Source organism: Plasmodium cynomolgi, chromosome 14 (assembly GCF_000321355.1).
Source record: "Plasmodium cynomolgi strain B DNA, chromosome 14, whole genome shotgun sequence".
NCBI classification, from domain to species: domain Eukaryota; phylum Apicomplexa; class Aconoidasida; order Haemosporida; family Plasmodiidae; genus Plasmodium; species Plasmodium cynomolgi.
In genome coordinates this window covers 1,576,827-1,594,465 of record NC_020407.1, presented here as the reverse complement: position 1 = coordinate 1,594,465, position 17,639 = coordinate 1,576,827, and the positions used below count along the sequence as shown (strand labels likewise).

Genomic DNA, 17,639 nt, shown 5'->3' with positions numbered 1-17,639 from the left:
CTTTGAATAAAAGAAAAAAAAAAAAAAATTTAACTCAAAATGTATGTTAACGGAATAAACATCGCAAATGCATGCTTTGTAAGAAATTTTGGAAATTTCGATCACTCCGTTTTTATGTTTTATGTTCCTATTTTTCCAAAGACATATTAAACCTGAAAAAAGGCGAAATTAACGAAATATACCGTTTAAAAAGAATTGCAAAATTAAACCTAACTGCCTGAAACTTTTTAGTGTAAAAAAAAAAAAAAAAACTTTTCTTTTCCTTATAGGTATCTATAAAAAAAAAAAAAAACATACGCGCTAGAGAATAACGTACTGTTCTCCAAAGCTACGACATACGTCAGAAATAATGAACGAATTGCTTACTCCCTTTTGTGGAAGTTCACTCTGACCGTTTCGAACGCGTGTGTGAGGGGGATAACTATGGAAGCAATCCCTTCCCCGTTCGCTCCCGTGTGCGACATGTTTATACGTATGTATGAGTGTGTATATCATACGTATGAGTGTGTATATCATACGTATGCGTGTACCTATACGTACATATGCGTGTATCTATACGTATATATGCGTGTATCTATGCCTATGTATGCGCACATCTAAACGTATTTACGCACCTTTTTTCGCTCTCCACCAAACAAACACGTGCATTCTGCCTTAATTTGTCACCCCGCGAAACAACCCTGTAAAGGAAAAAAAAAGGGAGAAAAAAAAAAAATGAACCTAGTGACACCCGAGGAAAAATGTACATTTTCCAATAAAAACATTAAGCAAAGTTGTGATAGAAAGAACGAAGAAAAATACAACAGCGTCCTTGATATATTCTTACACCAGAAAGAGACCATCTACGACTCCCTACTTCATTTGAAACAAGAGAACGAAGAAAAAATGGGCTCCGAAATGAATAGCGATATCTGCAGGACGATGTCCAATTACGCAGATTACTCAACAAAAAAGGTAAAATATGTTGTAAATAAAAGATTTTCAGAATTGGAAAATATCGAAGAAAATGTACAAGATATGGACTACTCCGTGTTCAAATATTTTAGGACCTTACCTCCAAAATATAGTGACGAAAATGACATAAGAAATAATATCATTTTTAATAATAACAATATATATATATACGCGGAAAATAAAAATGGAACGTTAAATGAGCAGGCATGCATTTCCATTTCACCGGATAATAATATCATTTATTGTTCTACCAAGGGCAGAAGGTACACCATAGGGGGCCATGCAGGAATACAAAAACATATAAATAAAGAATACAACTTTTTTGAAGACACTAATTTAGTATCCCCACATGATAGCATTAAGACATGCGCTTTCGATGCAATTGATAGTTCTGATATTTCCAGCTCCTTCACCAAAATGAATTTAATAAAAACGAACGACGTGCTAGATGATTTCAATGCAAATAAAAATAACACGGGAAATATATTTAATGAACATATCATAATGAATTCTTGTGATTCCAGTAACCTGAACACAACCAAGTGCTTATCGAAAAACCAGTCCGTCCAGAAATTGTTTAAATATTACAAAAAGTGTTCTCAAAATTTGGACCATGAACAAAGAGTATGTAAACCCTGTGCACATGTGTACAATGGGAATAAATGCCTCAACGGAGATGAATGCGCCTTTTGTCACCACCCAGACCATGTCTTAATATCCGCCAAAAAGTGGAAGAAGCTGGTAAAAAACAACATGGAAAAGTTGAATATCCTTTTGCACGTCCTGCGCAACCCGGATGATGTAAACGCTCAGCTGCTGAACGAAATGCTGAAGCAAAATACGAAAAACTTCAAAAAGAGCAGGAAGATGAGCAACAGCAATAAGAGCATGGGGAACGACAGCGGCGCCACTCCCGGAGCCAGTAGCTATGGCGTCGGCAGCTACGGCGTCAGCAACTATGGCGCCACTAACTATGGCAATAATGTGAACCTTGCCAGTAGCGGCCTCAACAACCTTGGTGGGCTCAGTAGCGTTAGCAGCCTCAACAACATTGGCGGGATTAGCAGCGTTAGCGGGCTTAACCCCCTCAACAATGTTAACCCTCAATGCAACGTCAGCACTGCACACAGCGGAAATGGCAACAACAGGAGAAATAAATTCGGTAAAAATAAGCCATTCTATTTTCCCTCTCAAAATGCAGAACAGATGCCGAGATTCCCGCATAGTCATTTCGAACTGAATGAAGAGACAGACACGTATAATAACAAATTTCACGTAAGAAATTTTCAAGGAAACATAGACAAGAATTTTGTCTTCCTTCCACATCATATTGATATGTGACGGTGGTGAAGGGGAACCACGAGTGTGAGAGTGAAACAAGTGCATAGGAAAAAAGGGATAGATGAATAAAACCGCGCGTATGTACATGCCATACAGGCGGATCGGCCACTGAGAAGGAACAGCAAGACGTGCTTCCTTTTCTTTGGGTGGAACAGAGGCGGATTACATTTTGTTGTAAAAGCGGTAAGGAAATGGCTGCACCTTGTTTGAGCAGCTACCAACAACTGGCTAATTGATGAATGTGCTCATTGAATGCCGAGTGCGGTAAACCATGAGGGGAATATCGCGCAGGCTAATTTTAATTGAGACTTTGCTAAAAAAAAAAAAATCTCAAAGGTGTATGCAAATACGTACAACGCGCACGACACGCATAGTGCTCGTAATGTGCATGAGAGTGTACCAGCACATACGCCTAGTTGATTTTTTCCCCGCTTCTCTAACTGGATGTATGCACATGGGTGTTTAGTTGAACGCACAGCCGTTCGCCCATGGGATGGGCAGGCACTCATACGTGCACACGTGCGTCTATGCAACTGCGGCGTAGCCCAACACCTAGGCGTGTTAAAATGCGTGACTTGAAGCAGTATCCCATTTTTACGTAGTGTTATTTCTTTAATAGTAATTCTTTTTTACGCAATTCATTGATGAAAAAATAAAAAAAGACGCGAAAAAGCAAGGGCTGTTGTGAATATTGTATTTTTTCCTTCCCTAGTTCATTTCGTCGCTGCGATTTAATTTTAATTTTAAGTTTATGTTTAATTTTAATTTCAATTTTAAGTTTTACCATTTTTCATTTCGACTTCTATGTTAAGCTTTGTTTCAAGCTACTACGTTGATCCTCAGCGGGGATTGTGCGTCAAGCCCCAATTCTTAGCCCCCTTTTTTTTTTTAACGCCTCGGTGGGCGCTACTACAATACACACCGCTTATGATATCATTAATCACCTCCATTTCATCATTGTACTTGTTGAGCATATCTTCTTTTTTTTTTTTTTTTTCAACATGGCCGTGTTACGGTCTATCCTTATTACGACATGCTTTTCGATGCCATACATGTTGAATGCGCGGCTTACCTTTTACATTTGAATGTTAAAATGTATTTTCCCCCAAATTGTGTACCTTTAAATATACACTTACACAATGGAGAATAAAACATAGGCGTTCGCTGTGCGCTCATTTCATGAAGCTTTGCCGCAAAATGAGGCGATGGAAGGGGAGTTGGTTCGTATTAGGGATATCACAAATGGGTGTTGGGAAAACGGCGCAAAAAAAGTAGTACGGAAAAAAGGGGAAATGGATGGACCGCAAAGTGGGCCCCTAAATGAGCGGCAATCTCCACCCCGAAGTTACCATTTTGCCAAAAAAAAAAAACAAACGAATGGACAACTAAACAAGCGCGTAGGTCCCGATTAATTGTGCTCATTCTGAGAAGAGCAAAAGCATTAGTTTTGTAAATATTTACGCACAGATTCCCTCATTGTATCGATAACAAACTTGGGGTTATCCGCCTTAAAAATACTCGTTCCCGCAACGATAATATTTGCCCCATGGGATGCAGATATCTCCGTCGTTTCTATATTCAATCCTCCGTCTACTTGAATATTTAAATCTTTGTACTTTTTTCGAAGAAATGCAACCTTGCTCATCATGTCATGCATAAATGACTGTCCTCCGAAGCCTGGTTCTACAGTCATCACCAAAACGGTGTTTATCAAATTGGTGTCTAGCAAGGGCACAATTTTTTCTACATTTGTTTTGGGTTTAATAGAGACTCCGCACCATAGATTGTTGTTCCGTATTTGTTGTGCTAGTTTTACACACCTGTCTGTATCTTCATTTAGGGCTTCAAAATGGAAGGTCAATTGGTCCGACGTTTTCAGCGAGTCGACGTACTTCTCGGGAGATTCCACCATCAAATGGACGTCAAAAAAAATGCCTTTTGTGTATTTTTTTAAATCGTTAATAACGGGTGGGCCAAATGACAAGTTGGGGACAAAGTGCATGTCCATTACGTCCAGGTGTATCCATTCTGCCCCCAGTTCTTCCATTCGTTGCGTTTCTTCCGCTAGTTTGCTTATGTTCGACGCGAGTACCGAAGGGGCGATTATGGCTTTGAGGGAACTCATCTTTGGGTATTCCCTTGGGTCGGGCGCGCAAAATATGTGCTTACCGTGTTTGACGCGTGTGTCTTGGTATGCCCACTGGCACGTATTGTTTTACCCCAAGTTTGCGCCCCTTTAAGTCGATTTCTCTGAACAGGAGTGCTATTTTTAAGTTAGGGGGGATATACCAAAATGAGCTACACAACTGCACACCTGGAAAAATGGCACTTGCAGCATATGAAGCATTCCAAACGTTGGCAACACTAGGGGTATTTTCCAGCCACCTTTTTTACATTACAGGGATGACTTTCTACAGATGTGTATTTTTTCTGGGATGACTTTCTCCGCAGTGAATTTTTTGGCAGGTGAATTTCTTCACAAATGTGTTTCTTCACAGATGTATTTCTTCACAGATGAATTTCTGCCCAGGTGAATTTCCTGCTTTGCGGAGGGGAAAAATTAAATAAAAAATGTTCATGTAATTTGTCCATTCGGTTGGTGAACTCAAAGTTATAAGGAACCATCGCGCGCCTCCAAGAACGTAGGTACATCCAAATAGCAGAAGCGTGCTTGGAGACCACGTACGAATGGCCCTACATACAAGCGCTCATACAGCGAAGTTAAAAAAAAAAAAATGGTACGAGGAAAAGAAGCTATAAATATAAATCTGCAGAGTGACAAAATGCGCTCCTTTTGCACATTTAACATTATTGCCCCACCTTCTTAAAGAACTGAAACTTCATTTAAACAAATATGTTTGATTTCGAAGAAGGCAAAGTATAACTGGGTTAGCTTGCCTTCCAAACAATTTTGACATCTTCATGTGAGAAGTGTCTGCAGCAGTTGGGGGCCTTCAAACTGGAGGCTGAAAATTGCGACGTATACGATATACGCAACGTCACATCCACATAGGAATATGTACAAAAGTATGATCCAAATTGGGAAGAAAAAAAAATTCCGCTTAACGTCAGATATGTCAATTTTGTGTAGTATATCCCAAACGATTTTTTTTTCTTCCCTTCAAAAATCCTGTTCATGTGATGCTGTGAAGTTAAAGGATGCAAAGAAAATCTTTCAACTATCACAATTTTGTAAAAACTTCCAAGCAATTTATTCTCAATTCTGATGTGCCTTTTTTCCCTCTGTTTATACGCATATCATTTTGTTCATTTACAAATTGAAGCGGTTTTGTGCGTGTACATTCTGCATCATTTTTTTTTTTTTTTTTTTTTGGTGCCTCAATAAGGTCACCTTTGGGTAACTCATATTTATACGCTATTATTGTTAATTCAAAGATTCGCTTACTCGATTTAAAAATGGGGGGGGAGAGATATTATTCGCCTCGAAATATTCCGCCTCGTGGTGTACGCTAGAACTATGCGAAATGGCTAATGGTTACAAATTCTAAAAAAAAAAAAATCGAGACATTCATTTTATGTGCACTGCCTAATTTTCCACTTTGTAAATGTCCTGTTCAACTTTTTTTTTTTTTGACAAGACGTTTATATCCGAATGTGCAAATTTGCTTAGCCACTTTCTGACGCATGAGAATATGCACACATGTACCAAATCTGACTTTTGTAATTTGTGAAATAAGGTCCATTGCATCGGTGGATATATCCTCATACTTTTTAGCGCGTCAACTTATTAACGTCTTTTTTTTCTGAACCATACTGAGGACCCTTTTTTAAAAGTGCATTTTTCTTAAATCAAGTTATCGTAAAAAATTCCATTCACGCAAAAAAAAAAAAAAAAAATTCAAAAGAGTTATTCTTTTTACAATTATCTCGCAGCAACGTCCGAATATGTCGACAAAATTAGAAATACTTAATTATGCAGTCGGGCCACACGGTGTGGTTAAAAAACTCCTAGGAAAAATAAAATGAAAAAAAAAATAAAAATCACGAAGCACACAATAAAGATAAACAAAATTTGTACTATGTATAGGCGCACGTTTAAGCATTCTTCATTTTCCTCCTTGGACGGTTTACTAACTAGGGCTTCCAAATCATCATTCATTTTGGGATATGGCGAAACATATGGAAAGTGCATATACTTGTACTTGTGGCGTTTGCTTGGTTCGTGGTTCCGGCCTCTCTACTGCCCACCCGCTTGTTTTTTCGTGTCTACTTTTTCGGATTTTTCTAATTTTTCGTGTTTTTCGTGTTTTTCGTGTTTTTCGTGTTTTTCGTGTTTTTCCAATTTTTGTAGATCCAGGTAAAATACACTTAAAAGGCACACATTTCGCGCGTGGCTAAAACGAATGCCACATTTATAAATGTTAACTAACTGGGGGAAAGATAAATTTTAAAATGAGTAGCTGTCTTTCATGTATTCATTTTTTTCCACGTACTTGTTAGGACGATCACATGCGCACATGTTCCTTTTGTTCTTGTAAACGATTATCGGGGGAGGGGAGAAACAAAAATAAATTAATCTCACAAATTAAGTAAGAATGATAAACAAAATTGCACAATTAGTTACGTGTATAACTGCTTTCGAAAAGAAAAAAAAAAGAAAAAATACGTTTTGTATTTCTTGCATATTTATAAATTACATGTGTGTATATGTACGTATGTGCTTTAAAAAAAGGGGTGAAATCATTTTCTGTTTAAAAAGGATTACAGCTTGGAAGGGGATAAAATATTATAGCGCCTGTGCGCCCTTAAGGAATAGGTTCCAGGACAAAACCGACCTTCATATGGGGTAGCTAAGCGTTACGAAGAAGATGCCATTCGGCAAGTGAGAAATAGGCAACTGGCTCCTATTCTACATGTATAGAAGTCTAAATGTGCATTACAAGCCTAGCGATAAGTGTACTTTTTTATGAAACTGCTCCGCGTCACAAGCAACAAAAAGGGGTTCACGTTTGGAAAAATGTTCACAAAAGAGGAGGCCCACATGTGTGCATATATACTTACGCATGTTTATGCTCGCACTTAGAGAAGCGAACGTCTGTTGATGCAGGTGACTATTTCACGCCTCTGCACACACCCATTCGCACGAACAGGTATTACACCAAACATATGTTTACTTCTAACTTAAACCAAATGTACCATCAGCAATAAATTTGACGGGAGTTCGAGAGAAAAATTGTAAATAAAAAATTATGACTTGAAAAAAAAATTAACAATATGTAGCGCATGCAAAATATAGTGAAGGAAAAAAAAAAAAAAAAAATAGGCTTTTTCTATATGGTGAGCTTCTCACAATTTTATGCCAAAAAATTATTACTCAGAGGAAGCTTTCTACGGGGGGGAGGGAATAAAAATGCCATGTTAAACAGCACACAAATTGGTACCTAAAAAACGTCTAAACGTAGGACTAAAAAAATCAAAATTGTTGCAATTTGCTTATTAAGTTGTGTAGAAACTCGTGTAGTAACATATATAGCGATGTGCAAATGGATTTAAAGGGCATTTTTCTGTACTGCTGATAAACCGCGGTTTGTTGGGGGGGGTTCCTCCATGTGTCCTTTTAAGATTCATAAAAACGTAACATCAAAACGATGAAAAAATAAAATGAATAAATAGGTGTTACGTGCACACAACGGGGTTCGTCCACCCATGTCCGCCGCCAGGTCTTTTTATTTTTTTTTTTTTTTCATCGTGTTTGAAACACAACAAATGTTATGTGAAAAGATGCAATAAAAATAAAGTAAAAATATTTGTTGTCCTTGTTTGCTCAATTTTTACACACGGCACAAGTTTTATAAACAAAAAAATGTGTATACATGTGTGTATATGTATATGAGCGCACACCACGTTCCTTTTGAAATTTTACAATTCGTGAGGCAAACTCGTATGCTTTAAACCCTCCCCACCCACCCACACACCGCAGTGGCCTACTAAGTAGAGGCACTTAGCCATTTTGCAATTCCATGCGCATTTGTGAAAGTCTGCCTCATAACCGAACAGCAGCGGTGAGTACACCAACGCAGGAGCGGAAAAGGACGCTTCCCCAGACACATAAACATACATATGTACGTACATACGTATCCAAGTGTCCTGCACGTATTTATAACATAAAGAAGCACACACACGACGATATCAGAGAGGAGCGAACATGGGAGTGCCGCCCACTGTAGAGGAACTGAAAAGGGAAAAAATTATCCCTCATGTTTTTCCGGACGAAAATGTGAACTTGACTGTAGACATGTTCATAAGTTTTAAATCAGGAAAGGAAGTAAATCATGGAAACATATTAGATTTAGCTGGCACAGGGAGTGTCCCTAGGAATATAAAATTTTCAGAAGCACCCCCAGATGATTACTGCTATATTTTGTTTATGATCGATCCTGACTTCCCTTCTAGAAGAAGACCGGATGGAAGAGACTACGTTCACTGGGCTGTGTCCGGGATTAAATCCAAGGAGCTAGTAAAAGGGACGGATAAAAATTGTATTACCTTATTGCCTTATGTAGGCCCCTCCATTAAGAAAGGAACCGGCTTGCACAGAATTTCCTTTATTCTTTCGTTAATGAAGGAAGAAAATAAGAGCAACATTAGCGGGGTGCCTCTATACCGAGGCGAGCATTACATTACCAGAGTTAAATTTAACAACTGCCAGTCTGCTTATAACGTTATACAGATGAATGATATGAAAATTGTGGGTTTTAACTGGTGCCAGATAGAGGCATAACTGGTGCCAGATAGAAGCATAACTGTTGCTACATACAGGCATCACTGCCGCCAGATAGAGGCATAACTGGTGCCCTTCACTCGACCCTGCATCTTTGCGCCATCAGGAATATGTACACCACGTGTGTGTCTACGAACTTAAATTTAGTCATTCATTCGGGTGGTAAAAGATGAACATGTAAATTTTTTTTTTCAGATTAAGCGTATGATGCACATTTACACCAACTGTGTTTACCCCCTTGCATGTGTAGCTTCTGAGTGACATGCTTGTTGTTGTCGTAGCTGTTGTCGTCGTCGTTGTTGCTACTATCTCTCTGTTTTTTCTTCAAAAGAGTTGTATTTTTACAAAATTGTCTTCTCCATTGTGACTGTGCGAGCGTACATATGCGCATACGTGTGGATCCCACACCCCAGCTCCCCTTCTACTTCTAATAACAACTAAAAGTTAGAGCTATGTAAATGTTTTTTTATTTTTTTTTGATTCACAATTTATAATTCGTGGGAATGACATACCCCCAATTCTATATTTGTACGTCCCGGAGTTGTGCACCTGAGAAAGTGGTGATTGCGCACCTCGTTGGGGAATTTTTACATACGCATATTTGCGTTCATTTTGCTGCAAAGGGGGGAAGCTAAACGGGGAAGCAGCTAAAAGGGGGTTATTGCGCTCGTATGCACATTGTGTCGGATTATCTAGTGCGGTAGGTAGTAACACAGTTCAAAGGTGCAAGTATAACCCTAATGTGGTGGCGGTGGGACTATTTAAGACGCTCCGTTTTGTTCAGCTTCTAACGGGTACGGTCACTCCCACTAAGCCTTCTCCACCCCGCAGGGGCACTAACATGTCGTTTACTGATTTTCTTAAATTTCAAAAAAAGAAAGTTTTTATCCTACCCTACCATTTTACAGAAAGTTAATTTTTTCACGTAGGCTGTTGCCTTTCGCGATGTTTTCCTTCCTACAACATTTGATGTAGCGTATTTTTTTTCTTTCTTTCCAGCATTAGTCGTTCGTATAATTTTTTTATTACCACTGAGGAGCACAAATTATGGGATTTTCTTCCGCGTGTTTAATATACATACAAAAGTGGTGACAATATTTTGGACGGTTTTTTCAGTTCACCCACTTATGCCAGAAATATGTGCCCTTTTTCGAATATGCTTAATTGTGTATAAACCCCCCATCACCCATTTTTTTCATTTTGCACGGACGGAAGCATAATGCCCGACTGAAAAACCAGAAATAGTTAATTTCTAGAAAGTAAACTGTCTAACCTTAGTTGAGCAGTTAATATGGAATTTGTTTGAACGCGTTTTTTTCTTTTTGTTTTTACTTTTTCTTTTTTACTTTTTCGTTTTTACTTTTTCGTTTTTACTTTTTCGTTTTTACTGTTTCGTTTTTACTTTTTCGTTTTTTCTTTTTCATTTTTTCCTTTTTTCTTTTTTACTTTTTCATTTTTTCACCTTTTTTTTCCTCTTCCAATTGCCCTTATCGTTTCTTTTTTTTTGCCAATTGCATCATTGCGAAATCGCCTTACTCCATACACTTGTTGCAATTTCTCATGAGCTCGCTGATGTGAACACATACATAAATTACACGCGCGAACATATGCATACGCTTAAACACAGCATTGTATTTTTTTTTTTTTTGTACTTTTGTTTTCACCCATACGTAGTGTACGTAAACATGCAACATGAGTGTACAAGATGTGATGACCTCAAGCCTGCAGCAGTATGTACTCACAAAGCAAACACATTTTCATCTTAAAGCATTTTTTCTTTCCATTTCTGAAGTTTTGTTAATTTTTATTATTTACTAACTCTTCACAGTTGAGATCATTTTATAGTAATTAAGCATTAAATCATACTTTTCACCTAATTTAGGAAAACTTTTTTTTTTTTTTTTATTTTTATCACCACGCCCAATTCTGTGCTTTTTATATAAATTAAGAAAAAAAAAAAAGTCAAAAATGCGTTGCCAAATTCACTTTTGTATGTAATATATGCCAAAACTTGATTAACTAAACCCTGAAGAGAGAAAGAAACGAGGAAGCAATAATGTCCTTGCTTTATAGGAAAACCCTGAATTTATTAAAAGGAAATGACAAGTAAGATGCATACATAGCGTATGTACCACTACGGCACATATAGATACATATCTGAATACATTTCTATATATAAGGATTGATGTATACTCCCTCCCCCCCAACGCACGCAAAAAACGCACATATCTGTGTACTTATGTAGAACTGCTTGATGGCCACATGTGAAAAGAACATTTTTTATAATGAGATTTCTTGCTTGTGTCCGCATGGAGGTGTACCATGTGTGTGATCTTTGCTGTGCCTGCCTTTGTGTTGCATTGTGGGTGCATCCGTGGTCGACAGGAGGAGCACGGGGTGCAGCAAACAGTGTCGTGGTGACCCTAACGCATACGTGCAAGTGAACGTGAGGTGCATGCACATGTAGGTACCCATACAAGTGGTTCCAATCGGTCGGCGTTTTTCCCCAACCGTTTCGCAAAATGTGCCATAAAAAAAAAAAGACAAAATGAACAAAATTTTCATGCCGATGATTGGTTAAGAAGCAAACGGGGAAAACCAAAAAATAGGAAAAACAAAGAGCCTGAATATTTTATATCGTCCTAATTAATGAAGCGTCGATAAGCAGATATGTAGAGAGTGGCCAGTGGGAGATTCCCACCCTGTGCACAGATTTACATATATGAACACTCCCTCTTTTTTGCGCTGCATGAAATGTTTTACTGCACAATGGGTGGCATTAAAACTGGGCCGTTGTTACTCTACCTGTGCACACCTGATGGGGAATATTTTGTGAACGTTTATCACAACCAGTGAAGCGGTTTCGCGGCTTTATGTATACAACTGCGTGCGCGCATATGTGGTTGTATAAGGATGGGGAGCAAACCTCCCTTTTTGATTCCAACCCTTCTACGCATTTGATTACCATTTACGTCACCGCCAGCGTGTGTTGTGGCGTAACGTGCAGATAAACCCGCAGCGGAGTTGCGGGGGATATGCCACATTTGAACACAACCCCATTTGTGCCTCATTTTTGTACCTCATTTTTGTACCTCATTTTTGTGCTTCATGTTTGTGCCTCATTTTTGTGCCTCATTTTTGTGCCTCATTTTTGTGCCTCATTTTTGTACCTCATTTTTGTACCTCATTTTTGTACCTTATTTTGCATCCTCTCGCAGTGAAGTCAACGGAATTCGAATAAACATAAACAGACAAAACAAAAGAGGACACAACAACTCAGTGATCACGTCAAAGTACACCATTTGGAACTTCATTTTTTTGAACGCATATGAACAGTTTCACAAGATATCCAACGTCTACTTTTTGATCATCGGGATTCTGCAGTTAGTGCCTGAGTTCACCGCAACGAATAGGCTACCGACCATTTTGTTTCCGCTGACCATTGTGCTAGTGGCCAATGCTATCAAAGATGCGTATGAAGATTGGAATAGACACAAGACGGACAAAATTGAAAACAACCGAATGTGCTACGTTGTGGCCGATAATGAGACCAACGAGAAAACGCAGAGTACATCATTTTGTAAAACTATATTTAGAAAGATAATAAATTTTTTAATCCGGAAAAAAAAAATATGTAATACGGATAACTCTTTTGATGAAGAAATATACGTCGATGAAATTACTGACGTGGATACTTTTATGAGCAGTTTTGAAGCCAATTTAGGACATATCGAAGGGACTATTAAAAAAAAGTGGAAGGATGTAAATGCAGGGGATATAATTCTCTGTAGAAAGTCAGAATTTTTCTGTGCTGACATTTTACTGCTAAGTACAAGTGACAAAAATGGAATTGCTTTTGTGGAAACATCAAGCTTGGATGGAGAAACTAACTTAAAAGTTAAAGAAGCAAACGGATTCGTATTCAACATTCTTACCTGGGATAGAAGTGAAGCAATTGACAAGGTAAAAAAATTGAAGGGGTTTATAATCAGTGAAAAACCGAATAAAGATTTGACGACCATGTATGGTACAATCTATTTCGAGAAGGATGAAAAAACTGATCTACAATCTAATGACGATTTGTCGGAAATATTAAAAGAAACAACAGAGTTGATAGAAAATAGGAGAAGGAGAGTATCAAGTGCAGATTTTAGTAGAAATAGTAGCAGCATTGGAAATATACAGGAGGAATGGATAAGTGAGCTAAATGATGACACTGAAGACAAATATGTCAGAATCCCATTTGATGAAAAGCATTTCGTTTTAAGAGGTTGTAAGTTAAAAAATACAGACTGGGTTATTGGCATAGTTATATACATTGGGAAGGAAACCAAAATACAAATGAATTCCACCAAACCGATTATTAAAACGAGTAAATTAGAAATATTAACCAATAGGCTAACCATCATTATTTGGTTCATTCAGATGATTATTTGTTTCATATCAGCTTACTACAATGCAGTGATTGTAAGCTTGTCCAAGAAAAGTAAATTTAAGTATTTGCCTTTTAACTTAGAACAATCGAAGAAGCCTTTTATCGTCGGAGTTATTTCCTTTTTCTCCTGGGTTGTCATCACAGCGAATTTCATTCCCATCAGTTTGATTGTCACCATGAGTTTTGTAAAAGTTGTTCAGGCGTATTTCATTTCCTGTGATAAGAATATGATACATAAAGTGCTGGCGGATATTCCCACCTTCGGAAAGCAGAAGGAAACTGAAAGTTTGCGCGATGAAAATTCAGTGGAGTTGGACATTAAGGAACCCGGAGGGAAACTCCACGCGGGGAGAAATCAGACCGACAAGTCGAAAATGTATTTGGAGCCACAAGAAAGCACTGAAAGGAGCGAAGCAACAAATGGGGAGTTCCACACTGGCGGTAACAGCACCAGCACGGGCAACACCAACGGAAATAGTAGCTCCAATGGGAATGCCAGCACGAATGAACGGAAAAAAACGCTCACCAGAGTTATCACCTTTAAGGATGTAAAGGAAAAGAACTACATATATTTCAATGCCGTACCGAGAACGTCCAGCTTGATAGAAGAGCTGGGACAAATCGAATACATTTTCTCGGACAAAACCGGAACGTTAACATGCAACGTGATGGAGTTCAGAAAATGTGCCGTTAACGGAATTTCCTATGGAAATGGTTTAACTGAAATTAAGAAGCATATTTTAAAAAAAAAAAATATAGCCATTCCAGAAGAACCCGTCCTGAAGTCAACGGAGAAAACGCCAAATGTAAATATAGTAGATGCGGATTTGGTAAATCATCTGCACGATGTGACGCATTTTAACCATGCCGCTCTGATAGGCTTCTTCCTACATTTGGCCATTAATCATTCAGTGATCTGTGATTATGCAAAGGAGCCCACGACGACCTACTCGTCGAGTAGCCCAGATGAGGAAGCCCTAGTATATGCTGCAAAGCATTTTGGAATTACCTTCTTGTATAGAAGGGATGGCAAGTACGGAATTAGCATATTCGGCACGGTTTACGAAATTGAAACGTTGGCAATTGTTGAATTTACAAGCAAGAGAAAAATGAGTAGCGTTATTTGTAGGATACCCGTCAGAGCTACCTACACAGGTGGTGATGCTTCTGCTGATGATCAGGGAAGCGGAAACGACCTAGAGGAGGAACGACATGTAGGAAGTGCGGAGGAGGAAGGCCCGGAACTTGCCAGAAACGAAATGATCATCTCTTCCCGATTGAAGAATCATCCTCTGGATGAAAACTTGACCCCTGGAGGTCAGAAACCCAAAAAGGGAAATAAACACAATAAAAAAAAAGACATAATAACTTGTAAAAATTGCAAGGAGTCCAAAATTATGCTTTTTTGCAAAGGAGCTGGAAGTGTGATTTTAAATAAATTAGCAAAAAAGACGGAGGTAGATGACATGACGATTGAACATATGGAAACGTACGCGGATGAAGGATTAAGAACATTGTGTATTGCACAAAGGGAATTAACAGAAGAGGAATTTGCAGAATGGTATAAACTGTACAAAGAAGCCACTGTAAGTATAAAAGATCGAGAAGAAAATTTAGAAAACGTGGCAGAATTTATTGAAAATAAATTAACCTTGCAAGGAGTAACCGGTATAGAGGATAAATTACAAGAAGGGGTCAGTTCCACAATAGAAGATCTAAGACTGGCAGGTATTCACATATGGATGTTGACAGGCGATAAAATAGAGACAGCAATGAACATCGGCATTGCTGCAAATTTGATCGATAATTATTCGGAGCAGTTTATCTACACTGCAGATTTAATATCATGTGAAGAAGCACTGATGAAAAAAATTGATGAGGATATTATCAATGTTGAGAAAACGTTAAATTTACCTCACTACGATTTTAATTCCAAAATTAATGATAAAAAACAGGGTTTTTTGAGGAGCTGTTTTATTGTCAAGGAAGAAAGTAATTTATCGTTAAGTCCAGATAATTACAAAATGTTAATTAGCTCATTTAACCACGTGTTAGTGGTAGATGGGGGATTGCTAGACACTTTGTTGAGCAAAAAATTTGAAAGGAAATTTTTTTACCTGGCGGATAAATGCTCTTCTGTGATATGTGGCCGAGTGAGTCCCTACCAAAAGGGAGCAATCGTTTCGTCAGCCAATCGATTGTTGAAAAAAATTACTTTAGCCATAGGCGATGGAGCTAATGATCGCAACATGATCAACACAGCTAACATAGGAGTTGGGATTAGAGGGCAAGAAGGGGTGCAGGCATTTAACTCCTCAGATTATGGTATCAGTCAGTTTAGGTTCTTAAAAAATTTGTTACTAGTACATGGCAGATTGTCCTACACCAGAATAAGCAAATTGGTGGTATACATGTTTTACAAAAATATTGTTTTAATTTTCCCTTTGTTCATCTTCGGATCGCTTTCCTTATATTCTGGGCAGAAAATATACTACGAATTTTTACTTCACCTTCATAATATTTTATTTACGGCTGTTCCGGTTGTAGCCCATGCCATATTAGACAAAGACGTGAGCTTAAACACAGCATTGGTAACTCCGAGCTTGTACAAATTAGGAATATATCATTACTATTTTAACATTAGTACATTTGTGTCTTGGGTTTTTAACAGCCTTTTTCATGGCCTAGTGGTTTTTTTAATACCTCTATACTTTTTATCGTATTATAATATTCCTAATTCTGATGGGACAACATACGATATGTGGACAGTTGGAAGTGTCACTTATTTTCTGACCGTTTTAGTTGTCAATTTGAAAGTGCTTCTGGAGACATACTGCTTGAATGTGCTTCCGCTTACCGCTGTGTTTATGAGCATTTTGGCGTTCGTCATTCTTGTGGTGTCCTGCTCCTTCATGTGCTTTGGCAGTAACAACTTTTTAGGTACAGCTGTCATTTTAGCAAAATCGTTGCGCTTTTGGCTAGTTGTTTTGTTAGGCATATTCACCGCCCTGTCCAGGGACTTCATCTTTAAGGTTTTCAAGAGGAACTTCAACCCGGAGGTGTACCACTTCTTGCTCGACCAGGTAGCGCGCCGAGGGGGGGTGTAAAGAGAGAACGTGAAAAGGGGCAATCAACAGGAGAGATAAGAGGAAAGTCCACAGGAGAGATAAGAGGAGAGTCAACAGGAGAGATAAGAGGAGAGTCAACAGGGAGAAATAACAGGAGAGTCAACAGCGAGAGATGAAAAGACGACTTACACCCCTCACCCCAACGCGCAACCCACACCTTTGTTTATACTTTTTTCCCCGTTTGCACCGTAGGAAGACAAACCAAAGGGAGAAAACAACGTCATAAATCCGATAAGTTCTGACATCGGTCAGAAGGAGGAAGAAATTGTACGCACTTAATGAGAAACCGTAAAGGGGAGGAGAAAACAGGCCTCGTCATTTGTAGGCACCTTCCCTTCCCTTGGAACAACAATTGCGTTTAACGTGGTTACGCCGTTGCAACGTTTTGGCGGATGTACTGTTCACGTTGCTGCGCTAGGCGAAGATTGTCACTCTGCATTTTAAAGAGCCTGTGAGCCAGTACATAGCTCTCCCTTTTTTTCCTGTTTTTCTCCATTTTTCCTTTTTTTCCTCCCTGTAGAAAATCGAAAAATGCAAATCTCTTGGATACGCATTCAGCGAAGTGGACCCCGCGTGCGTGAAGTTGATTAGAAAGCAAGACAAAATGATTTAAGCCACCCCTTTCGCGTTCTTATTTTGTCGCGAGCTTGTTTGTAATTAAATTCAATTGAACAACTTTGCATTTCCTTATCTGTGTACATACGCCCATATATGCATATGCTCGTGTGTGAAAAGGTGCGTAAGTATGCAAGAAGGCATATACGCCCACCTTCTGGTATGTAGCCTACGCGTTTGTGCGAGAGCACGCCCATGCGCAATAATTCACGTACCGTTTTTATGTTTGTGTGCGCGCGGAACGGTGTTCTAGTTGGGGCACGCCCACGCTGACACACACAAATCTATAACTGAAACAGTTGCACCAGTCTACCCAATTTTGTGTACACCTGCACATATGTGATATTTTATGTGTGCCTTTCACTTACCGCTTATTCCATGTCAAAATTTGAATTTGTTATTAATATCAACTTTTTTGAATAAA

General features: G+C 38.6%; 4 protein-coding genes across 4 annotated transcripts; 3 read left to right on the top strand and 1 right to left on the bottom strand.

Annotated features, from left to right (window-relative positions):
* Nucleotides 1–714: 714 nt before the first annotated feature.
* On the top strand, nt 715–2,295 carry PCYB_144580 (hypothetical protein; the record flags this gene model as incomplete). Its single annotated transcript, XM_004224929.1, has 2 exons — nt 715–2,116; nt 2,156–2,295. 2 exons carry the CDS (start codon nt 715–717, stop codon nt 2,293–2,295), a joined length of 1,542 nt encoding a protein of 513 aa, XP_004224977.1.
* Nucleotides 2,296–3,757: 1,462 nt separating this feature from the next.
* Nucleotides 3,758–4,420, bottom strand: PCYB_144570 (D-ribulose-5-phosphate 3-epimerase; the record flags this gene model as incomplete). Its single annotated transcript, XM_004224928.1, has 1 exon — nt 3,758–4,420. A coding segment is annotated over one exon (663 nt), but the record flags the coding sequence as incomplete, so codon positions are not given.
* A 4,041-nt stretch (nt 4,421–8,461) lies between these two features.
* PCYB_144560 (phosphatidylethanolamine-binding protein) lies at nt 8,462–9,037 on the top strand (the record flags this gene model as incomplete). The annotated part of the gene is made up of 2 exons (XM_004224927.1): nt 8,462–8,773; nt 8,882–9,037. The coding sequence occupies 2 exons, from the start codon at nt 8,462–8,464 to the stop codon at nt 9,035–9,037; spliced, it is 468 nt and encodes a 155-aa protein (XP_004224975.1).
* A 1,742-nt stretch (nt 9,038–10,779) lies between these two features.
* PCYB_144550 (P-type ATPase2) lies at nt 10,780–17,213 on the top strand (the record flags this gene model as incomplete). Its single annotated transcript, XM_004224926.1, has 4 exons — nt 10,780–11,143; nt 12,256–16,555; nt 16,793–16,867; nt 17,121–17,213. The coding sequence occupies exons 1-4, from the start codon at nt 11,094–11,096 to the stop codon at nt 17,211–17,213; spliced, it is 4,518 nt and encodes a 1,505-aa protein (XP_004224974.1). The 5' UTR covers nt 10,780–11,093.
* Between the last annotated feature and the right edge of the window lie 426 nt (nt 17,214–17,639).